The sequence below is a fragment of the Eptesicus fuscus genome, chromosome 25 (genome assembly GCF_027574615.1).
Source record: "Eptesicus fuscus isolate TK198812 chromosome 25, DD_ASM_mEF_20220401, whole genome shotgun sequence".
NCBI classification, from domain to species: domain Eukaryota; kingdom Metazoa; phylum Chordata; class Mammalia; order Chiroptera; family Vespertilionidae; genus Eptesicus; species Eptesicus fuscus.
The window spans coordinates 10,988,099-11,012,581 of NC_072497.1; the positions used below are offsets into that span (position 1 = coordinate 10,988,099).

The 24,483-nt window shown below is 57.1% G+C and overlaps 1 protein-coding gene across 1 annotated transcript; it reads left to right on the forward strand.

Annotated features, from left to right (window-relative positions):
• The first annotated feature begins 717 nt into the window (after positions 1-717).
• Positions 718-24,048, forward strand: ALDH1A3 (aldehyde dehydrogenase 1 family member A3). The gene is made up of 13 exons (XM_054713369.1): positions 718-888; positions 6,639-6,743; positions 7,613-7,753; positions 11,566-11,695; positions 12,469-12,530; positions 13,005-13,133; positions 14,291-14,404; positions 15,613-15,715; positions 18,227-18,411; positions 20,926-21,090; positions 21,473-21,630; positions 22,080-22,154; positions 23,742-24,048. The coding sequence occupies exons 1-13, from the start codon at positions 790-792 to the stop codon at positions 23,812-23,814; spliced, it is 1,539 nt and encodes a 512-aa protein (XP_054569344.1). The 5' UTR covers positions 718-789; the 3' UTR covers positions 23,815-24,048.
• The last annotated feature ends 435 nt before the right edge of the window (positions 24,049-24,483 follow it).

Sequence of the window (24,483 nt, forward strand, 5' to 3'; positions counted from 1 at the left end):
CCGCGTGGCTCCGTGGTTGAGCATCGCCCTAGGAACCAGGAGGTCGCGGTTGGATTCCCGGCCAGCGCATCTCTTTTTTCATTGAAAAAAAAAAAAAAATGCGGTCTAACATTGCCTCCCGGCGCGGCCCCGGGCTGCAGGGCCGTGTCACCCTCTGAAGGTCAAAGGCTCCGGTCGCTTTTCCTCCGCCTTTTGCCCCTTGGCGCGCGAAGGCCCCCGGGCCCCAGGGGAACTCCTGGCCAGCCGACCCGCCGTCCCCGCGTGCGGATCCCGGACGGACGCGGAGCAGGCCCCCCGGGCGGCCGGGCGCGCACGGCCCGAGCGCGGCGCCCCGACCCAAGTCGGCCAAGTGCGCGCGGCGGCGGCGGGCAGGGGGCGCAGGTGCCGCGGGCGCATCCGGCCGACTTCGGGGAGCCAGCCGGGCGCTGCGGTCTGCCCTGGCCCGCTGCCCGCGCCCGGGGACTTTCGGGATCCGGTGGCGCTTCGGGGAGCTCCCTCCAGCGCAGCCGCCTGGGCGGGGGAGCGGGCGGCTGTGTGGCCCGGCTCCCTCCGGGGCGGCGGGCGGGCGGGCGGGGTGGGGTGAAGCGGGCCAGCCCCCTCCCCTCCCTCAGGCCCTCCCTCCTTCCCATCCTGCAGCCAATTAGACGGCCCCCTCGGGTGGGAGGCGTGGGGCTCTCCATAAAGCCGGCCGAGCTGTCACCCCACGAACAGACTGCGCTGCGCCCCGGACGGAGCCCTCGGTGCGGACTCGGGCGGGCGCCGGGGGCCGGAGGAGCGCGCGGAGGAGCCATGGCCACCGCCAACGGGGCCGTGGAGAACGGGCCGCCCGACAAGAAGCCGCCGGCCCTGCCGCGCCCCATCCGCAACCTGGAGGTCAAGTTCACCAAGGTGAGCGGGCGCCCAGCCCATCCGACGGCAGCCGGGCCGCGCGCGCTCGGGACACCCGGCCTGGGAGGAGCGGGCGGGCCGGGAGCACCCCCGCTGCAAAGCCCCCTCCGAGGGCGCCGGTTGCTGCGGGCAGCCGCTCTCCGCCCCGGCGCTCGGCACCGCAGCCGGGGTCCCCGCCTGGGCCGGGCTGGGCCGTCCCGACGCTGCGGCCGGCCGGGCGCAGGGCTTCCGAGGCGGGAGTCTGGGTCCCGCGCGCGCGCGTCCACCGCGCACCCCGAGGGGCACCCGCGGTTCCCACCCCCGGATGGGCTTGGCTGTTGGGCAGCAACGCTCAGCGCTTTCAAACTTTTTTTTTTTTAAAGAATATGTCATTATGGATTGGGGAGAGGGAGAGCGATAGAAACTTCCATGGTGAGAGAGAATCATGGATGGGCTGCCTCCTGCACGCCCCAGCCTGGGGATGGAGCCTGACACCCGGCTCGGCTACATGCCCTGAACCGGGAATCGAACCTGGGACCTTTCAGGCCGCAGGCCGGCACTCTAGCCACTGAGCCAAACCGGCCAGCTTCGGCGCTTTCAAACTTTCAACCTCAAAACCGGGCAGGGGAGGGCGCCCGGCTCCGAGGGCGCTGGGCTCCCCGCAGACTCTGCTGCAGGCTTTGCGGCCTGAACCGGTGGGCCTTCGGGAGGGGCAGAGGGTGCCCGAGAATGGGAGAACGCGAAGAGAAGGTCTGAGCCCTGGCTGGTGTGGTGCAGTGGATAGAGCATTCCGCCTGCAGACGGAAGGGTCCCGGGTTGGATTCCGGTCAAGGCCAGGTACCTCGGTGGCAGGCTCCTCCCGGGGCCCGGGGCCCGGGGCCCGGGGCCTTGGTCGGGGCGTGTGCAGGAGGCAACTCATCCATATGTCTCTCTCACATCGATGTTTCTCTCTGTCTCTGCCTCTCTCTTCCCCTCTCTAAAAAAAAATCAATGGAAAAATATCCTCGGGGGAGGATTAATTTTTTAAAAGAGAGAGAGAGGTCTGAGGTCTCGGGCTCTTCTGGAAAGCTGCCACGGGAGCGAAGGAGAAGCCTCAGGCAGCTCTGTGCTTGGCTTGCACCTGGCTGGCCAGTCGAGCAGCGAGCAGCGAGGGGAAGTGGGAAGAGGCTCTTCGGAGAAATGGCTCAGGAGCCCCGAGGGCCTGGTGCACGCCAGACTCAGATCTGGGCCTGGGGAGTCGCGGGTGGCAGGGCCCCATCGTCCCACGGTCCCGAGGCGCTCTGCCTTTTGGGGAGGCAGCCGGTGGGGCGGCTGGGGTGTCAGCTAAGCAGTGAGATGACCTGCCCGGGGCAGCAAGGGAGATGGGGAGGCCTGGAGCCGGGCTGAGCGCGGCCAGGAGCCCAGCGGCCTGGACGGAGCGCGTCCCCAGAGGCGGTGAGGCTGTGTGGAGGCCTGGGCGGGGGCCCGGGGGCCTTTGAAGGGGCTCGGACCCGGAGTGCAGTTGGCTTGATTTGGGCGTCCCCCTAGGTCTCCTTTATCATCCCCCCTTATCCGTAGCCCCCGAGGCCAGCTGACGCAGCCCTGAGAAAATTCCCCCCATCCATTTCGTTTTCCAAAGTAGCAATTACGCCTCTCAGCCCGTCTGCGTCGGGCGGGGGACGCTGCAGGCCTCCGAGCGAGCGTGGCCTTCGGAGCTGGGTCTCTGGGCACTTCCTGTCGGCTGGGCCTCCGCGCCCATGACATTGGCATGAACCGTGTTCCAGGGGGCTCTGTCCTGCACAGAGGCGCCGCCCCATCCATGCCAGGGTCTGTTCTGTTGTTGTTGTTGTTGTTGTTGTTTAAATACATTTTTATTGATTTCTGAGAGGAAAGGCAAGGGAGAGAGAGAGAGATGGAAACATCCGTGATGAGAGAGAATCACGGATCGGCTGCCTCCTGCACGCCCCACACGGGGGATGGAGCCCGCCACCCGGGCCTGTGCCCCGACCGGGAATCAGACTGGTTCACGGGTCCACGCTCAACCACTGAGCCACGTGGGCCGGGCTGGGGGTCGTGTTCAATGTAGTTTCCTTCTCAGGATCAGCTTCGGGGTGAAAATCCCAGCACGGATTGTGTGGGCGCGCCCACCCGTTGGTAGTGGTGATGGTGTTTTTATTTTATTTTTGTTTTATAGGGTTTTCATCAAAACAATCTAGAGACCAGAAATTACATATACGAGCGGGGGTCCCATCAGGGATGCAACTACACATGGAAAGGTTCTGTCTTTCTCTGCAAGTCCATCCAGCATATAGAAGGCAGCATCTTAGCCGGCCGGCGTGGCTCGGTGGTTGAGCGTCGACCTAGGAACCAGGAGGTCACGGGTTCAATTCCCGGTCAGGGCACAGGCCCGGGTTGCGGGCTCCATCCCCAGTGTGGGAGCGTGCAGGAGGCAGCCGATCCGTGATTCTCTCTCATCACGGATGTTTCTCTCTCTCTCTTCCTCTCCCTCTCCCTTCAATAAAAAATATTTAAAAAGAGAGAGAGAGATGGAGGGGAACGGAGAGGCGGGCTCCCCAGGGGTTCCCAGGCCCCAGTACCACCTTCCCTGTGGAGGGCAGGGCCTCTGCAAGCTCCCACCTCTACAAAGGCCTCCCCCAGCATCTGTGGGCCCAGCAGCCGGTTCGGTGTGGCTGAGGGTGGGCGGCCGGGGGAGCCGGGGGAGCCTCTGGCCGGAGAGGCAGCCAGCAGAGCCCAAGAAAGAGGCGGGGAAGCAGAACTCCCGCGTGGACGCCCTCGAGGCCCCAGGCAGGCCTTTGAGATGGGGGGGGGAGCGTGTGAACTGGCGACGGTCTGTTATTTTTCAAATCGGATTCTTGGCACTTCTCGCTGGTGGAGGGTGCGCCAGAGATGGTGGGCCTGAGCCCGGGCCTGGAGGGTGGCATTTCCCAGGGCGAAGTCCAAGCCCACTATTCTGATTTGGGGTTCTGAACGATGCAGCTAGCGCCCTGGCCGGCTTGGCTCAGTGGATGGAGCGTCAGCCTGCGGACTGAAGGGCCCCAGGTTCGATTCCGGTCAAGGGCATGTACCTTGGTCGTGGGCACATCCCCAGTGGGGGGTGTGCAGGAGGCAGCTGATCGATGTTTCTCTCTCATTGATGTTTCTAACACTATATCCCTCTCCCTTCCTCTCTGTAAAAAATCAATAAAAATATATTTAAAAAATAAAAAAAGAAAGCTGCTTACCTTTTTTTAAAAAAAAAAGAGAGAGAGTAGAGGGGAGGGAGGGAGGGCGGGGGGAGAGGCAGAGAGAGAGAAACATCGATGTGGGAGAGACACATCCATTGGTTGCCCCCCTCATGCAATACCGGAATCGGAGATTACTGCAACCCAGGTCCGTGCCCTTGACCAGGAATCGAACCTGGGACCCTTCAGTCTGCGGGCTGGCGGTCTAACCACTGAGCAGCCCGGCCAGGGCGCCAGCTGTATCATTTTTGAACCCCAAATCAGAATAGCGGGTCTGGGGAAGAATCCCTCCCCCTGGGTGTGAGGCGAGTCTTACAGAAGCTTAAACTGAGCTGACACTGAGCGGCGGGCGGGATGCAGGCTGGACCGCGGCCCCAGGTTGGGTGCGTGCAGGAGGCAACCCGTCGGGGTGTCTCTCCCAGCGCTGTTTCTCTCTCTGTGTCTCTCCCGCTCCCTTCCACACTCTCCAAAAATCAATGGAGAGAAAAAAAAAAAAAAACCCTCCGGTGAGGATGAGCCACCAATAAAAAAATTAAAGAAAAAGAGAAACCAGGCAGCGAGCAGAACTGCCCGGCCCCTCTTCATCTGGGTCTTTGTTTTCCTCCAGAATCCACAGTGGAAACCCCTTGCGAGTGGAGTCCAAAGAAAAAAACATTGTAAATTAGAAACATCACGATGGGAAAAATACGGCTGCAGCTGAGCAGTCTGCATTTTATTTTATTTTTTTAAGTTGCTGGCTAGAGGCCCGTCTGGCGAGGCTCAGTGTTTGAGCATCGACCTATGACCCAAGAGGTCACAGTTCAATTCCCCGGTCAGGGCACAGGCCCGGGTTGCAGGGTCCATCCCCAGTAGGGGGCGTGCAGGAGGCAGCCGATTCGTGATTCTCTCTCCTTATTGTTGTTTCTATCTCTCTCTCTCTTCTCCCTTCCTCTCTGAAATCAATAAAGAATATATTTTTTTAAAAAAACAAGAAGTTGCTGGTTAGAGAGGACTCACAGATCAATGTCATGACCGACCAGGTGATTTCGGGGGGGGGGGGGTAGGAACATGCGTGGAGGGGAAGTCTGACAGACACCCGATCGCTCCCTCCCCTTTATTTATGTTCTCTCCTGCCACCTTCTCACTTTCCGCCCTCCCCCTCGGAACTGATACGAGGAAGGCTCCGGATTCAGCAGTTTTCGCGGACGGCCTCTATTATCTGAGCCACGAAATTCCATCTTCCGACCAATGGGCCGCTCCCGCTGGCTGCCCTCCCCTGCCCGGGCCAGCGTCTCCCTGCCCCGCTGATTAATTTCTCGCTGCTCCCCGGCGAGGGCCAGGCTGGATGGCGAAAGTCAACGCTCGGATTCGGTTTCAGCTGGAAGAATAAGCCTGTAATTGAAGCCCGGCCCCCGTCCGTAAGAGGGCGGGTTTCCCTGGGGGCCTGGTGCTGAGCTCCCAAAAGTCGGAAGGGCACACCCGCCGGCGGGCGAGGGGCGCTGTCGGCTCTGGATCCCACACCGCGTGGGGGCGTGGGGGGCGGTGGGGGGCTCTGCCCTCCTGCCCAGTCAGAGCCGGCCTCTGTCATTTTTTTTTTTTAATCTTCACTCGAGGATATTCTTCCATTGATTTTTTTGAGAGAGAGGGAAAGACAGAGAGAGACATCGAGGTAAGAGAAACACATCAATGGGTTGCCTCCTGCACACGCCCTGACCAGGGCCCAGGCCGGGGAGGATCCTGCCACCGAGGTCCATGCCCTTGATCAGAATCGAACCCGGGACCCTCTGGTCCGCAGGCCGACGCTCTCTCCACTGAGCCAAACCGGCAATCCGGGACCCCTCTTGCAATCCGGGACCCCCCCCCCCCGGGGGATATCAGACTGCTGGTTTCGGCCCGATCCCCACAGGCCAGGCCGAGGGACCCCACCGGTGCACAAATCCGTGCACTAAGCCTCTAGTATGCATATAAGGTCTTTGGTTAATCTCCTCCTGCCCTCCTCCCTTCCCCCTTCCCTCTGAGATTCATTAGTCTGTTCCATGTTTCCATGCCTGTGCGTTGAGCGTCTGCCCCCTGGTGGTCAGTGCAAATCATAGCTACTGGTCAAATGGTCAGATGGTTGCTTAGGCTTTTATATATATAGATATAACTCAGCTATTCCCCTGTGATCTGTGCTATTGCTTAACAAAACAAAACAAAGAGAAGATTTTAGAATTTTTTTTGAATATTTTTTGCTTTATTATGACAAAAGTTATTCTCTGAACATGAGACTTGGCCCTGGCCAGTGTGGCTCAGCTGGTTGGGCATCATCCCGTGCACCAGGGGGTCACCGGTTCGATTCCCGGTCAGGGCAAGTGCCTGGGTTGTGGGCACGATCCCCAGTACCTGGCGTGCAGGAGGCAGCCGATCCATGTTGCCCTCTCACATCAATGTTTCTCTCCTTACCGCTCTCTCTCTGAAGGTGGGTAAACAGTTCTTTGGGGGGAAAAAAGAAAAAAAGAAATAAAAACGTTGCCCTGTCCTTAGATGATTGTGCTGTAAGCCTAATGTCTGACAACTTCCTTTCTCGGGTAGATGTTCATCAACAACGAATGGCACGAGTCGACGAGCGGGAAAAAGTTTGCCACATGTAACCCTTCAACGCTGGAACAGATCTGCGAGGTGGAGGAAGGAGATAAGGTGGGTGTGCCCCACGCAACCCCAGGTAACTCAGTTCCGGAGGCGGAAGGATGAGGAGGGGGGTCGGCTCAGGTGTGAGATGGGACTGGTCCCCTCTCAGGTAGGACCTGGGTTCGCTGCTTCTCAGGTGCAGGGCCCAGGATGGGGTCCACGAGGGACCAGGGGCTGCAGAAAGCTGCTCGCCTTCGATAGCCGTTTCCGCATCTGGGGGGATGACTGCATCCTCCTCACATGGCGAGAGGGAAGGTTTTGATCCCCAATTCCAACCTGCGGGCATTCAGGGATCTTTCCCCGGAGCATTGCCGGCTGCTGTGTTTCACCAAAGACAGCATTCTGGCAGGAGACACTTAAAAAAAAAAAAGAAAAAAACTTGAAGGAAAAAGACTTGCTCACCAAGTCGCACATCAGTAATAATGTCATGCAATTGCCAGATTTCTTTTCTGCCTTCCCATGATGCCCAGAGGCCCCAAGCAGCTGGGGTGGTGTGGAACGCCTGCGTCATCACCATGGCGACGACACAAGCATCCCACCCCATCCCCAGCCACTCAGTGCCTGTGTATGCAAATTAACCCACTATCTTTGTTGGGTTAATTTGCATACTCACTCCTGATTGGCTGGTGGGCATCATGAAGGTACAGTCAATTAGCATGTTACTCTTTTATTAGGTAGATAGGTTTTTTTTTAAAGACTATAGTTTTTAAAAAAAAGGAAAGAGAAAGACCAAAGATGTAAAAAAGAAAGCTGTCACGTGAAGCCCCCAGCCACCCTTCCCTCGTCGGTCACATGTGGGACGCAGGTCCCTGCTGCTCTCTTCCCGAACCACAGTGTCATCGCAAGCTGACACGCTCTCTCTCGTTTTGGCCACTCAGCCTGACGTGGACAAGGCCGTGGAGGCCGCACATGCCGCCTTCCAGAGGGGCTCGCCGTGGCGCCGGCTGGATGCCCTGAACCGAGGCCGCCTGCTGCACCAGCTGGCCGACCTGGTGGAGAGGGACCGCGCCGTCCTGGCCGTGAGTACACGCCCACGAGGGGCAGCTCAGCTTTTTTTTCTATTTTCTATTTATTTATTTTATTTTTTATTGATTTCAGTGAATAAGGGAGAGGGAGAGAGAGAGAAACATCCATGAGGAGAGAGAATCATGGATCAGCTGCCTCCTGCACTCCCCCTACTGGGCATGGAGCCCGCAACCCGGGCATGTGCCCTGACCGGGAATCGAACCGTGACCTCCTGGTTCCTAGGTTGATGCTCAACCCCTGAGCCATGGCGGCCGGGCGGTTCTTTCCTTTCTTGATCTGATGGAGGACTGAGCAGGCCATTCCACGCGGAACTGCTCTTGCCGCTGGCGGTGTCCTGGGAACGGAGGGAGGAGGGACTCTTGCGTGCGTTGCCTGGACACCTGAGCTCTCCTTCCTCCCTCCCTGGCCGGCCCGTCCGGCCTGCTGGCCCCGAATCCGAGCACCCGAGCGAGCGAGGGCAGCTCCCTCCCGGGTCAGGGTCAGCGTGGCTCTCCCAGGAGCCTCTGGGTGCTTCCTGCAAAGAGGGCCCGTCTCGGGGCTCAGCTGCCAAACTGGCTTCCTCAAACACGTTTCTGTTCCCCCCGTGGCGCGCGGTGAGCTCATCCGTCTGCAATGTGTGTGCGGACTCGGAGCCCCGGGCACCCCTCCCCGTCCTGTCCTCAAGTGTCAGTGTCATCGTGGGGAGCGGGGACCGCCGGGCCACCGTCCCCCCCGGAGACTCCCCCCCGCAATGTCTGGCAGGACTGGGTTGTGACGGAGACCTCGATGCCCACGGGATCCTAAGCGCCCGCGCTTGGCCACATCATGAAAGCGACAGGACGCGGTCGGCAAACACGGTTCTCGTGTCTTTGCTGTTGTTGCTGTTAATCCTCTCCCCCGAGGACATGTCTTTTCCCATTGATCTTTAGAGAGAGTGGCAGGGAGGGCGGGGGAGGGAGAAACATCGATGTGAGAGACACACATGGACTGGTTGCCTCCCGCATGCGCCCTGACGGGGGACGGGGCACGAGCTCACAACCCAGGCACGTGCCCGTGACCGGGAATCGAACCCGAGACCCTTCGGTCTGTGGGCCGGCGCTCTAACCACTGAGCGAACTAAGCCAGGGTGCAAATACAGGTTGTTTTTTTTGTGTGTGTGTGTTTTAAGTATATTTTTATGGATTTCAGAGAGGAAGGGAGAGGGAGAGAGAGAGAGAAACATCCATGATGAGAGAGAATCATGGATTGCCTGCCTCCTGCACGCCCCACACGGGGGATGGAGCCCACAACCCAGGCCGGGAATCGAACCGTGACCTCCTGGTTCCTAGCTCCATGGTCGGCAAACTCATGAGTCCACAGAGCCAAATATCAACAGTACGACGATTGAAATTTCTTTGGAGAGCCACATTTTTTAAACGTAAACTTCTTCTAACGCCACTTCTTCAACACAGACTCACCCAGGCCGTGGTATTTTGTGGAAGAGCCACCCTCCAGGGGCCAAAGAGCCGCATGTGGCTCGCGAGCCTCGGTTTGCCGACCATGGCCCTAGGTCGATGCTCAGCCACGGAGCCACGCCGGCCTCTCTTCCTGAATAAATCCTCCTCCTCCTCCTCCTCCCGCTGCAGCGGCTCTAAAAGGAGACTGCAGCCCCGGGGTATGGGTCGGGGCGGCCACTTCCTGCGGAGCCGGAGGGCGGGCAGGGTCAGGCCTGGGTTCCACGGGGGCTGCTTGTCTGAGGGACAAAGAGGGCCTCAGAGACCCCGGCCGGAAATGGAAAAGAATCCCCGCCATTGAGGAGCCGCGATCGCCCCCCAGAATGGCCTCCCCTCAGCGCCGAGGCCAGGGCGAGCCCGCTCCCTTCCCCGGAGCATCCGGCCTCGCAGCCCAGCGAGGGCCATTGTGTCTTTGTGCCGGTGGCCCGACCCTCTGGGCTCCGTCCGTCACTCTTTCCTCTACGTGCTGGTCGGTTGGCTGGGCCACAAGGAAGACACTGTGGCCTCCCTCTCTCTCTCTCTCTCTCTCTTTTATTTATTCCATTGATTTTTAGCGAGAGGGAAAGACAGAGAAACATCGATGAGAGAGAGACACACTGATCGGTTGCCTCCTGCAGGCGCCCCGACCAAGGGCCCGGGCCGGGGAGGAGCCTGCGACCGAGGTACATGCCCTTGACGGGAATCTAACCTGGGACCCTTCGGTCCGCAGGCCGACGCTCTATCCACTGAGCCACACCGGCTAGGGCCTCCCTCTGTCTTGTTAGAGGAAGCCAGCCCTCTCTCCAGCCACCCGCTCTCTCCACCTAACCTTCCGAGAGCTTCCGAAGAGGCAGGGACCCACGGGGCCAGGTCACACGGCGGAGGCACCTGTGTCCAGAGAGGAGACAAAATACCCAGGTGTCTTAGCGAGGCTTCAGACCATCCTCGTGTCCACTGTCCTCTACGGGGACACGTCCCCATGCTCTGGCCGACCCCTCAGCTTTAGGGGTTTTAAGATACATGCATCCTGAGATGGCCCGGCCGGTGTGGCTCAGTGAGTTGAGTATCATTCCATGAACCAGAAGGGCGACGGTTCGATTCCCAGTCAGGGCCCATGCCTGAGTTGTGGGCTCTGTCCCCAGTAGGGGGCGTGTAGGAGGCAGCTGATCGACATTTCTCTTTCACGTTGATGTTTTTCTCTCTTTCCCTCTTCCTTCCTCTCTCTGCAATAAATAAAAACATTTTTTAAAATATATTTTTCAGAGAGGAAGGGAGAGAGAGAGAGAGAGAAACATCAATGAGGAGAGACAATCATGGATCGGCTGCCTCCTGCACGCCCCCTACTGGGGATGGAGCCCACAACCCGGGCATGTGCCCTGATCGGGAATCGAACCTCGACCTCCTGGTTCATAGGTTGACGCTCTACCACCAAGCCTTGCTGGTCGGGCAATAAAAACATATTTTTTTTAAAAAGAAGAAAGAAGGAAAGGAGCCCTAGCCAGTTTGGCTCAGTGGATAGAGCGTCGGCCTACAGACTGAAGGGTCCCAGGTTCGATTCCGGTCAAAGGCACGTACCTGGGTTTCAGGCTTCTGGCCCTGGCCGGGGGCATGCAAGAGGCAACTGATAGATGTGTCTCTCTCACATCCGTGTTTCTCTCTGTCTCTCCCTCTCCCCTCCACTCTCTCTAAAAATCAATGGAAAAAATATCCTTTGGTGAGGATAAAAAAAAAAGAAACAAATAGTATAAATAAAAATATTTTTAAATCCTATATAATAAAAGGCTAATATGCAAATTGACTGACCAGCAGAACAACCGGTTGCTATGATGTGCACTGACCACCAGGGGGCAGACACTCAATGCAGGAGCTGCCCCCCGGTGGTCAGTGGGCTCCCACAGGGGGAGCGCCACTCCACTAGAAGCTGGGCTCACAGCTAGCAAGTGCAGCAGCGGTGGGTGGGAGCGGTGGGGGCAGGACCCTCTCCTGTCACCGCAGTAGCTCTAAGCCAGCCATCGGACATCCACCGAGGGCTACCAGACTGCGAGAGGGTGCAGGCCAGGCTGAGGGACTCCCCCGAGTGCACAAATTTTGTGCACCGGGCCTCTAGTAATAATAATAATAATATTAATAATAATAAAGGAAAAAGCATCCTGACCGTCAGAATGGGTCTTGTCGTAAATGCAGGGTCTTGCTTTCTAAGGGACACGGATGACTGGGAGGTGTGGAGATCAGTGCCCTGGGACCATAACTCCCTGCCCCCCCATGCCACCCCACCCCCCACAGCCCACCCGCTGCTCTTAACCCCCTGGCAGGTAAAAAGAAGGATGTGTGAGGCTCATGTCTTGTCCTTGCAGACCCTGGAGACGATGGACACGGGAAAGCCGTTCCTTCACGCCTTCTTCATCGACCTGGAGGGCTGCATCAAAACCCTCCGGTACTTTGCCGGGTGGGCAGACAAAATCCAGGGCCGGACCATCCCCACAGGTGAGCCGACACGGGGTGCCGAGCCTCCAATGGAGTCTTTGGGGGGGACCCTGGCTTTCCCTTCCTCTGCTAGCCTCTGGCCATTTCCCCTGTCCCCCCAGAAGAGATGGCACTGTGCCCCTCCTTCCGCTAAGGAATTTTGCTTTTTTAAAAGTATTTTTTTTTCTATGGATTTCAGGGAAGAAGGGAGAGGGAGAGAAAGAGAGAGAAACATCCATGAGGAGAGAGAATCCTGGATCGGCTGCCTCCTGCACGCCCCCTACTGGGGATGGAGCCCACAGCCGGGCATGTGCCCTTGACCGGGAATCGAACCGTGACCTCCTGGTTTGTAGGTCAGTACTTAACCCCTGAGCCACACAGGCCGGGCAGGAATTTTTCTTTTGGAATTGAATGTAACACTGCCGGTCTGAGTCTCTGTGTAATAGGCCAGACTCAGAGCAGACACCCCAGTGGGCCCTGTCTTGTTCCTCCTTGAAATTCTTTTTTTTTTTTTTTAACATTTTTTATTGATTTTTTACAGAGAGAAAGGGAGAGGGATAGAGAATTAGAAACATCGATGGGAGAGAAACATCGATCAGCTGCCTCTTGCACACCCCCCCTCAATGGGGATGTGCCTGCCACCAAGGTACATGCCCTTGACAGGAATCAAACCTGGGACCCTTGAGTCCGCAGGCCAATGCTCTATCCACTGAGCCAAACCGGTCAGGGCCCTCCTTGAAATTCTTCATCTGGATTCATGTGTCTTCCCCTCCCCCGTGTCCCCTCTCATGCAGATGACAATGTTGTGTGTTTCACCCGGCACGAGCCCATAGGTGTGTGTGGGGCCATCATTCCTGTAAGTACAGGGTTCCCCCCGCTGCTCCCATGGGCCCGTTAGAACCAAGGTTTTTGGTTTTGGGGGTTTTTGTTGTTGTTGTTGTTGTTGTTTCTTTAAAATATATTTTTATTGATTTCAGAGAGGAAGGGAGAGGGAGAGAGAGAGAAACACCAGTGATGAGAGAGAATCACTGATTGGCTGCCTCCTGCAAGCCCCACACTGGGGATCGAGCCCGCAACTCCTACAGGACTTCTCAGAGCCTTTAAGGGGCTGATGTCATTGTACGTAAACCTCGAAGGGGAGGAGGTAGTGCACGCACAGTAGAACCCCTTCTACCAAAGAATAACTATTAGCCTTCCCCAGAATTCATGTAGGAAGCACCAGGCTGGGATGCAATTCTGATCATTGCAAACTCCTATGTTACCCGTTATGCCCCAAAGCAAGTGCCCTCTATGATCCGGGTCCCCCACGTTCCCCTGTGCCCTGTTGCAGTGGAACTTCCCTCTGATGATGCTGGTGTGGAAGCTGGCGCCGGCGCTGTGCTGTGGCAACACCATCGTCGTCAAGCCGGCCGAACAGACGCCCCTCACCGCCCTCTACCTCGGCTCCCTGATCAAAGAGGTGAGACGTCCAAAAGGAAAATAGTATGTGTTCTCGGTAACATCCCCACTCCCAGGGAGCAGGCCGCCGGCGCGAGATAAAGCTGCCCGGCCGAGCTGGGCTGTGCGTGACCGCAGAGCCGGCTCACCGTGAGTGGGAAGGGGATGACGCCCGTTTCACTTGGCAAGAGCCCCTTCGTTCTCCCTCCTGCCAGCGGTCACTGACCCGGGAGAAGCAATTCCGCTCCTCCCACTGACCTGCCAGAAGCAATTCCGCTCCTCCCACTGACCTGCCAGAAGCAATTCCGCTCCTCCCACTGACCTGCATGAGACGATGTAACTGGCATTATGGGCTCAAACCTACTTTAGGAGCAAGCGTTTTCTCTAAAGAATTTGCAGAGGAGACACCTGGGAGGGAACTGAACACTCAGAGGTTCTTCGGGCCTGGCATTGGTGGGGTCATCTGGGCAGCTCCCCTAAGTAGCTGTCACCCAGCCAGGCTCACCCACGATCATTCGCTCCCCAGGCAACCACCATTCAGGGAAACAAGCAACCCCAAGGGACCCCTCCCTCCCAACTCCCCAGGCAACACGGCTCAGTCACTCTGTCCCCAGCGTCTATGTTGCAAAGGGAGAGAAGGTCCCCTCGTGTCACTTCCGCCGAGCTAATAGAATCTGATGCATGACCTTTTTTAATATATATATATATATATATATATATATATATATATATATATTGTTATTGATGTCAGAGAAGAAGGAAGAGGGAGAGAGAGAAACATCAATGATGAGAGAGAATCATGGATCGGTTGCCTCCTGCATGCCCCACACGGGGGATGGAGCCTGCAACCCGGGCCTGTGCCCTGACCAGGAATCAACCGTGACCTCCTGGCTCATAGGTCGACGCTCAACCACTGAGCCACGCCGGCCGGGCAGGCCACCACTCTTTTTGCTCAGAGGCCTTTTCAGGGTGGAAAATGCTGCCCGGAAGGAGGCGTGTGCACCTCACCCCGGCCCCTGGCCGACCGGGTTTGGGTCCTAGGGTGGATGGGTTACTTCGCAGAGGGCATCCCCTCTGCCTGGGGCCATCACTCAGCCAGGACCCTCTGGGCCCACGCGTGGCGCCATGGTGGACGCCGGTCCCTTCCCGTCCTTCAGTGCCCCCTCGGTGTCCCCCCAGGTCGGCTTCCCTCCGGGCGTGGTGAACATCGTGCCCGGGTTCGGACCCACCGTGGGAGCCGCCATGTCCGCCCACCCTCGGATCAGCAAGATCGCGTTCACCGGCTCCATCGAGGTAGCCCCCTGGCGGGCCGGGGGCGGAGGGCTGGGGACCGGGGCCCTCTTCCTGGGGGAGGCCGGCCTGGGACCTGTGTTCCGTCGAACCCGGACCGCGTCTTTAGTACGCGAGCCGTCCGTCTTCGGGAGTCACTGGGCCAGTTTCCAAACGGAATAAATCCTGAATGGGACCCAGGAGCCCTGGCAGAAAGCATGGCTAGAGGAGATAAAAGTAGGACAAGCAAGGTTGTAGTTAAGGCTAAACGGTAATTAACAGCCCGGCCGGCGTGGCTCAGGGGCTGAGCGTCGACCCAGGAGCCAAGAGGTCACCGGTTCGATTCCCAGTCAGGGCACAAGCCCGGGTTTCCGGCTTGATCCCCAGTAGGCATTCGATCAATGATTCTCTCTCATCAATAAAAAAAAAGTTGTTTAATTAAAATAGAATAAAACGCACTCACACCTCGTTTGGGGGAACAGCCTCAGCCCTGGGGGACCCCAGCCCTGCCTCATTTTCTTGTTGTTGTTGTCAATTCTCCCCCGAGGATATTTTCCCATTGGTTTCCAGAGAGGAAAGGGAGGGGGAGAGACAGAGAGAGAAACATCGATGTGAGAGACACACATCAATGGGTTGCCTTCCCCTGAGGCCCTGACCTGACCGGGGCCGGGGATGGAGCCCGCAACCCGGGCATGTGCCCTTGACGGGGATCGAACCTGGACCTCCTGGTTCCTAGGTTGACGCTCAATTACTGAGCCACGCCAGCCGGGCTGCACACAAGGTCTTTGGTTGATCACCTCCCACCCACCCGCTCTCCCTGCCTTCCCTCCGAGATTCCGCGTCCATAGAACTGACTCTCGTCCTAAAGAGCAGCCCCAGAATTCCCTAGTTCTCAGGGGCTCCCTCAGCTTATACCAAAGCGTCCAATAGAAGGATCTCCCTCTCTAGCGAGGGGTAGGCAGCTGCCCCCATGCCCCGGGAGCCCTTCTCAGAGGGGCGGCCACGGGACGGGGCAGCGGCTCCTCCCCTGCCGGCTGTGTGTGTGTGTGGGGGGGGGGATTGAATCGCCTGTGAGGGGAGCAGCTGTCCAGGGGTTCCAGCCAGGCCAGCGTCTCAGGGTGCTGGGAGCGGCCGAGGGAGGCGGACGCACGTGTACTTGGGCCACATCCGGCCACGTCCAAGGTTCAGTCCGGTCCGGGTTTGTGTTTCGTTTTTGTTTTTTCATCCCGAAGGTTGGCAAGCTGGTGAAAGAGGCCGCGTCACGGAGCAACCTGAAGAGGGTGACGCTGGAACTTGGGGGGAAGAACCCCTGCATCGTGTGTGCCGACGCCGACCGTGAGTCTCTCCCTGCACTTTAGGGGGCTCGGGGGGGTCTCCAGGCTTCCTGGACCAAACTCAGAACCAAGGGGAACACACACACGCACACATACACATGCACACAGAGGCACACACAGGCACGCACACACATGCACATACACATGCATACACACACATGCGCGCGCACACACATAGGCATACACACGTATACACACATGCGCACACACACACATGCACGCACACACACAGGCACACACACAGGTATACACACACGCTTACATAGGCACACACAGGCGCACACACACACAGAATCACACACAGTGGGGTCCTTTTCCACCTTGGGCCCTGCTCGCCTAAACAGATGGAGATGAAACGCAAGTTCCCCTGGATGCCCGGCCAGTGTGGCTCAGTGGTTGAGCATCGACCTATAACCAGGAGGTCAAGGTTGGATTCCCAGTCAAGAGCACATGCCCAGGTTTGGGGCTCGATCCCCAGCAGGGGGCGTGCAGGAGGCAGCCGATCCATGATTCTCTCTCATCATGGATGTCTCTCTCTCTCTCTCTCTCCTTCCTCTCTGAAATCAATAAAAAAAAAATTTTTTTTTTAAAAAAGCTCCCAAGGGAGGGAGGCATATCCAGGTGGTCACCAGGGGGCTGCCTGATTCTGCCCTCCAAGGTCAAGTTGACCTTCCCATCCCCGTGGAGTGGGAGCCATGAGAGCAAGGCCAGTTTCTTCTCCAGACGCTCCGGCCCCTGAGCGGGAAGGGGGCTGGGGTCAGAGGAGGAGGAACAGGCCAGGTGGGTCCCACTCCTAGGCCTTCATCGTTCTGCCCTCCCTGCTGCTTGGGGTCATATTTATGTCTTGCAAAGAACCTGCCCATTAGAGCCAGAAACTCCTTTCTTGAGGAACAAAGCCTTCCATTGCGCATGCAGATAAAGGTTGGAATTGCAAATAGCCCTGAGACAAACCCGCTATTTCTCACTAAGGTGTAAATGACTGATAGCACGGTCCTCTCCTGGAAGCTGGCTTGCCCTGGGAGAGAGGCCTGTGGAAATGAACTGTTTATGTTGTTCCCGAGTGGGTGTTCCCTTGTGGGAGCATCATCAGCGTTGCTAATGGTTTCGGGAGCCACGTGGGTGTGGCCCATGGTGACCCACACTCAGAGCTCCCAACGCCCGCCCGTCTTAAAGAGCCAGGACTCCCATTTGGCTGAGTGCCGCCATGGCTGGGTACCCCATCTGCCCCGCAGCTCCCCGCTCTTTCCCTCCCGGGGAAGAGAATGACAATGAAAACACAAGACTCCTGTTGGGCGGTTGGTCGGACGAGGATCGTAAACACCCTACATCTCCATCGCCTCTTCCTGTGGGCAGGGCCAGGCCACAAAATTAAATCCTGACGCAGCTGGCATCCCAGGCATGCTATCAACGGGAACACGCCGCCGTTCCCCGCCACGGCGGCCTCCCCGGCTCCCGGCAGAAAATGAATGAGTTATTACGGACGAAGGGCTTTTAAAAATATATATATATTTTTTTAATTGATTTCAGAGAGGGAGAGGGAGAGAGAAAATCATGGATGGGCCGCCTCCTGCACGCCCTCTCCTGGGGATCGAGCCCGCAACCCGGGCATGGGCCCTGACCGGGAATCGAACCGTGACCTCCTGGTTCCTAGGTGGACACTCAACCACGGAGCCACGCCAGCCCCTGGTTTTAATTCAAGGCCAGCTCAGCTCTGCAGCTCAGGGTCAGACCCTGCCAGGCAGGGCCCATGCTTTCTCTCCTCTCTAACTCTCCCAAGTCCCGCATGGGGTTCTGCTCCCTAATAGCACCCTTCTGTTGATAGGACCCTCCCCCTTCCCCCCAGTATTTTATTTTTTAAATATACTTTTTATTGATTTCAGAGAAGGCGCAAAATCGGGGCGCCTTTCTAAGTTCTTGCCAACGGGGCTGCCTCCGTACTTAGCAGGCGTTATTCATAAGGACATTAGTCCCGTCGGGCCGGCGTGGCTCCGTGGTGGAGCGTCGACCTAGGAACCAGGAGGTCACGGTTCGATTCCCAGTCAGGGCACATGCCCAGGTTGCAGGCTCCATCCCCAGCAGGGGGCGTGCAGGAGGCAGCTGATCCATAACTCTCTCTCATCATATATGTTTCTGTCTCTGTCTCCCACTCCCTTCCTCTCTGAAATCAATAAAGATATCTTTTTTTTTAAAAGGGGGGGGGGGGAGAAATGGGTCCCTGAGCAAGTGAAGCAGGGCCTGGGGCCGTTCTCTGCGCTTATCCGCATCATAAACACACTGACACGTCCTGCCGTCGGGACCTCTCCAACTCCAAACTCAGCGGACCCCAAACGGTGTCCCATCCTCCGTGCGATTGGGAAACGCTGGGGAGGAAGTTAATTTCCGAAGTCCGGAGCCTGTTTCCTTGTGTGGGTGGAGCTGTGGCTGTGGCCAGTCCTGCCCTAACGGCTTGATTGCTTCCTCTGCCCGCCCCTCTCGCCCCCCCACCTCGCCGCCGTGCCGCCTCGCCCTCCAGTGGACCTGGCCGTGGAGTGCGCCCACCAGGGAATATTCTTCAACCAAGGCCAGTGCTGCACAGCCGCCTCCAGGGTGTTCGTGGAGGAGCAGGTGTACCCCGAGTTCGTCAGGAGGAGCGTGGAGCGCGCCAGGAAGCGGCCCGTCGGGGACCCCTTCGACGCCAGAACGGAACACGGGCCCCAGGTAACCTGCGGGCGGGCGGGAACCCGGGGTGCGTGTCGGCAGCCCCTCCGGCCCCGGCCCGGCCGCTCTGTGCTGGGTGACCCCGGGTCCCTCCTGGAGCCTGAGGGGTGCTGAGGTGCCCTCCCACTGAATGTGTGGTTTTGTAGATTAAATCTGTATTGTTGAGGGTATTACAGCCCGGCCGGCGTGGCTCAGGGGTTGAGCATCGACCTAGGAACCAGGAGGTCACGGTTCGATTCCCGGTCAGGGCACATGCTTGGGTTGCAGGCTCCTTCCCCAGTAGGGGGCGTGTAGGAAGCAGCTGATCCATGATTCTCTCTCATCATTGATGCTTCTATTTCTCTCTCTCCCTCTCCCTCTCCCTTCCTCTCTGAAATCAATAAAAACATATTTAAAATAAATAAATAAGCCCTAACCGGTTTGGCTCAGTGGACAGAGCGTCGGCCTGCGGACTGAAGGGTCCCAGGTTCGATTCCGGTCAAGGGCATGTACCTTGGTTGCGGGCACATCCCCAGTAGGGGGTGTGCAGGAGGCAACTGATCGATGTGTCTCTCTCATCGATGTTTCTAACTCTATCCCTCTCCCTTCTGCTCTGTAAAAAAATCAATAAAATATATTTTTTAAATAAATAAATAAAAGAAAAAAGAAAAAGAAACCACAGAACCCCAGTGCGGAGAGCTCCGGGGTGGGGCCTGGTTGGGGCCGCCAAGGACAGGGTGAACATGACCGTGACCACAGGGTTTTACAGCCCCGTTAACGGGCACATCCTGTATGGCTCTCTCACTGGTGACGCAGGCCGGGCCGGCCGTGGGTAAAGATTGAAGCGGGCAGCCTGGCCGTCCCCTGCATTATTGAAGCCGGCCTCCCCTGCCCACCGCACAGGCACCCGGGAGGCTGGGGGTGCGGGCATGCGGGTGTCTCCACACGGGACGTTATCAAAGTTGCAAGCTCCCTCCAGACCTCAGTTGCCCCGACTGCAAAATGGGAGTCATCGAAGGCTCTTTTGAAAATTTCAAGGCACCCGATACGTTGTTATTATTTTATTTGTTTTAAATATATTTTTACGGATTTTAGAGAGGAGGGGAGAGAGAGGGAAACATCAATGATGAGACAGAATCATTGATTGGCTGCCTCCTGCACGCCCCCTACTGGGGATTGTCCAGGCTTGACTTTATTTTTCTTAAGGGGCTTTTTTAAAATTTTTATGCATATTTTATTTTATTTGCTTTTTGTTTTTTGTTTTTTTATTGTTGGTAGTATTACAGATATCTCCAATTTGCCCCCTCCCCCTCCCCCCCAGTATTTTATTTTTTAAATATACTTTTTATTGATTTCAGAGAGGGAGAGAGAGAGAGAAAAGCATCCATGATGAGAGAGAATCATGAATCGGCTGCCTCCTGCACGCCCCCTGCTGGGGATGGAGCCCGCAACATGGGCATGTGCCCCGACCGGGAATCGAACCAGCGCCCTCTTGGTTCATGGGTCGATGCTCAACCGCTGAGCTCACCGGCCGGGCCGCCTTTATCATGTCTGCACGCATTGCCAAGTCACCTCCAAAGAGGATGCATCCACTCCGGCTCCTACCAACCTGCAGCCTCATTACCGGGCTCTGGCACTGCGCCCATCGGATAGCTACCCGTGGCATCGCGCCTGGCTTTAATGTGCACGGATCGCTCATCAGGAGGGAGGCAGAACCTCATATCCCGTGTGCACAAGCCGCTGGCGTTTCCTCTTCTGTCAGCGGAACGCGCTGTGGCGTCGCCCACCGTTTCCCTTCCTGCGAGGAAGAACGCTTTCTGGCCTAGAAAGATCGGCTCTGTCTCTGAGATCTGACCTGTTGAATTTCTCCAGTTCATTTTGCCCTTTGACTTCGCGTGGGATGTTGTTGCTTTTTCTTTTTTTTTTTTTTTAATATATTTTATTGATTTTTTACAGAGAGGAAGGGAGAGGGAGAGAGAGTTAGAAACGTCGATCAGCTGCCTCCTGCACACCCCCACCTGGGGATGTGCCCGCAACCAAGGTACATGCCCTTGACCAGAATCGAACCCGGGACCCTTGAGTCCGCAGGCCGACGCTCTATCCACTGAGCCAAATTAGGGCGCTTTTTTTTTTTTTTTTTAACATACTCAGGTTTATTGGTGTTTTCTGGTGTGGATTTGTCGTTTTATGTTTTGTTTCTGGATTCTGCCTCCTCTATGCCATCATTCTCCTTTCCTTCCTTGTCCCCTTGTCATTTCTTTCCTATAAAGTGAAAAGCTTTGCCCAGCCGGCGTGGCTCCGTGGTTGAGCATCGACCTATGAACCAGGAGGTCACAGTTCGATTCCCGATCAGGGCACAGGCCCGGGTTGTGGGCTCCATCCCCAGTAGGGGGCGTGCAGGAGGCAGCCGATCCGTGATTCTCTCTCACCATGGATGTTTCTCTCTCTCTCCCTCCCTCTGCTCTCTGACATCAATACAAATATATTTAAAAACAACAAAAAACGCCTGGCTTTTCTTCCTGTTGTGCTTTGCAGATTGACCAAAACCAGTTCGACAAAATCCTCGCGCTCATCGAGAGCGGCAAGAAGGAGGGGGCCAAGCTGGAGTGTGGGGGCGCGGCCATGGAAGACAGGGGCCTCTTCATCAAGCCCACCGTCTTCTCCGAGGTCACGGACACCATGCGGATCGCCAGAGAGGAGGTGCCGGGGGCTGCGGGAAACGCCACAGCCCAGGGGCCTGGTGCTGAGCTGAGGGGAGGGACTGCGGGGGGTCTTCTCTGGGGCTCAGCGACCCCAGATATTTTGTGCGGGGGTGCTTTTCTTTTTTTAATATATTTATTGATTGATTTCAGAGAGGAAGGGAGGGGTGGAGAGAGAGAGAGAGAGAGAGAGAAACATCCATGGTGAGAGGAAGTCACGGATCGGCTGCCTCCTGCACGCCCCCTACTGGGGCTGGAGGGTGCAACACGGGCCTGTGCCCTGACCAGGAATCGAACCGGGACCTCCTGGTTCACAGCTGGGCACTCAACCACGGAGCCACGCCGGCCGGGTGCTCACCGCCATCCCTGCGATCGATTTCTAGATTTTTGGGCCGGTGCAGCCGATCCTGAAGTTCAAAACGATGGAAGAAGTGATCAGAAGAGCCAACAGCCTGGAATATGGGCTCACGGCGGCTGTGTTCACGAAAAACTTGGACAAAGCCCTGAAGCTGGCGTCCGCCTTGGAGTCGGGCACCGTCTGGTGAGTGTTGGGGGGGTGGGGGGTGTTTCGGGGTCCCAGGCAGCTGGCTGGCTTCGTGACTCATGGAATCGCAGTCATATCTTATGGGCCAAGCACTGTCTTTACTTTGCTGGGTCCTCGCGACCACCGTCTGTGAAATGGGTACCATTATCGGCTCCAGTTCATGCCTGAGGGCATGTAGGCTCAGAGAGGTGCAGTGACCTCTCCAGGGTCACACAGCATTCTCTGAAATCTTTTTTTTTTAATGTTTATTCATTTTCTGAATTGTTGAAAAAAAATAAGTGAAAAGCTTTATGCTAGGAATATTCAAATCTCCGTTTCTGCTGGGGAGCCTAGAAGGCAGACATTGAAAGCACAGGGTCTCCGTGATTAAAACTCACAGCCGGGGCGTGCAAAAGCCAGGCGGGTCCCCTCCGGTAACCGTGGGCTTCGTCTCCTTCTCTCTCCAGGATCAACTGCTACAACGCCATCTACGCGCAGGCTCCGTTCGGCGGCTTCAAAATGTCGGGGAACGGCAGAGAATTGTAAGTGCACCTGTCCCTCCACGCCTGTTCCTGCCTGTCCAGCTGGTCATGTGGGTCCGTTATTATTTATTTACTAGAAGCCCGGTGCACGAAATTCGTGCATGGGGGGTGTGTCCCTCAGCCCAGCCTGCACCCTCTCCAATCTGGGACCCCTCGAGGGCCGTCTGACATCCCTCTCACAATCCAGGACTGCTGGCTCCCAAGTGCTCCCCTGCCTGCCTTCCTGATTACCCCTAACCGCTTCTGCCTGCCAGCCTGATCACCCCCTATCCACACCCCTGCCAGCCTGATTGATGCCTAACTGCTCCCCTGCCAGCCTGTATGCACCTAACTGCCCTCCCCTGCAGGCCTGGTCCCTCCCAACTGCCCTTCCCTCCTGGCCTGATCACCCACAACTGCCCTCCCTTGCAGGCCTGGATCCCCCACAACTGCCCTCCCCTGCTGGCCATCTTGTGGTGGCCATCTTGTGTCCACATGGGGGCAGGATCTTTGACCACATGGGGGCAGCCATCTTGTGTGTTGGAGTGATGATCAATTTGCATATTAGTCTTTTATTAGATAGGAATGTTAAAATTATATTTTTTCATTGATTTCAGAGAGGTAGGGAGAGGGAGAGGGAGGGAAAAACATTAATTATGAGAATCATGGATCAGCTGCCTACTGGGGGTCGAGGGCACAACCCGGCATGTGCCCTGACCGGGAATCGAACCCGTGACCTCCTGGTTCCTAGGTCGATGCTCAACCCCTGAGCCACGCGGGCTGGGCTGCGTGTCTGTGTTCTGGGCCCTTGCTGTGTATTTCCCAAGGCTTTTGATTAAGTCCTCGGCCATAACTCACACGGAGCCTGGGCCCGGGCTTGTAAACCGATTTCCGCGTCCCGCCGTCTCCAGGGAATGTCTCCATGTTGCCAGAAGTTCCCCTTTTCCCCGCCGGCACCCGGCTCGGTGAATTCCATGGTTTTCCCCAGCCCCGTCGCCCGGGCTGGGCTGGCAATTTGCCGCCCACCCACGGGCCCTCCGGGGCCTGTGCCTAGGCTGGCCTTAAGAAGAAGCCTGTCATTTCTCTTTCTTCAAGGTGCTTTTTAAGTTTATTTTTTATTTTGTTGCTGTTGTTAATCCTCACCCAGGGATATTTTTCCATTGATTTTCCCTCCCACACCCCCATGGATTTTTTTATTTTTTTATTTTTAGAGAGAGTGAAAGGAAGGAGGAGAGACAGAGAGAGAAACATTGATGTGAGAGAGACACATCCATGGGTTGCCTCCTGCACGTACCCTGACCAGGGCCGGGGATCGAGCTTGCAACCCAGGTACACGCCCTTGACTGGGAATCGAACCCGGGACCCTTCAGTCTGGGGGCCGACGCTTTAACCACTGAGCATAGCCTCACCAAAGCCGAGCTAACCCCAAAGGGCCGATTCCGGGTCGGGGCCCATGCCCGGGTTGCGGGCTCGATCCCCAGTAGGGGGCGTGCAGGAGGCAACTGGTCCGTGATCCCCTCTCATCAGGGATGCTTCCCTCTCTCTCTCTCTCTCTCTCTCTCTCTCTCTCTCTCTCTCTCTCTCTCTCTCTCTCTCCTGTGACGGCAGAGGTGAATACGCGCTGTCGGAATACACCGAAGTGAAGACCGTCACCATCAAACTGGACGACAAGGACCCCTGAGGGGGCGGGCGGGCTCTCCTCCGACGTCTGAATGTGGCCCGTCCATCACACCTGCCCCGGAAGACCGACCTCGCTGACCCCGGGCCCTCTTCCTCCTGGACACCTGACCTCCCCTGGGTGGGAAAGACGCTCCTTTTCCTCCTCATTCCTGTCCCGTTGACCCGCAGGTTGGGGTGTAAAACTGCAGCTCTGCCTGGAGGTGGCGCTGTAGAGCTTTGCTTTCTTTCTTTTTTTTTTTTTAAAAAATTTTTTTTAATCCTTCCCCGGAGGATATTTTTCCGTTGATTTTTAGAGAGAGTGGAAGAGAGCGGGGAAGACAGAGGGAAACATCGATGGGTTGAAACACATCCATGGGTTGCCCCCTGCAGGTGCCCGGGCGGGGGAGGAGCCTGCCACCGAGATACGTGCCCTGGACAGGAATCGAACCCGGGACCCTTCAGCCCACAGGCCGGTGCTCTATCCACTGAGCCACACGGGCTTGGGCACCTGCTCCTCCTTTTCAACCGGGTCCCCTGGGGACGGTGAGGAGGCCCAGGGCGTGGCCAACAGGAAGTGGTGTGTGAAGTCTCCAGCAGCCGCTTCAAAATGCTTTGCTGACTCGACTCCAGGAAGAAACGTCCCTGAATGTTCTAGAAACCTGGCCCCTGTGCCTGGGGGTCCCTCCCGTTT

Coding starts and splice junctions, on each gene's coding strand:
- ALDH1A3 (XM_054713369.1), top strand. CDS start 790: ATGGCCACCGCCAACGGGGCCGTGGAGAACGGGCCGCCCGACAAGAAG. Junction 11,696..12,468: donor GGGCCGGACCATCCCCACAG/GTGAGCCGACAC, acceptor CCTCTCATGCAG/ATGACAATGTTGTGTGTTTC. Junction 12,531..13,004: donor TGTGTGGGGCCATCATTCCT/GTAAGTACAGGG, acceptor GCCCTGTTGCAG/TGGAACTTCCCTCTGATGAT.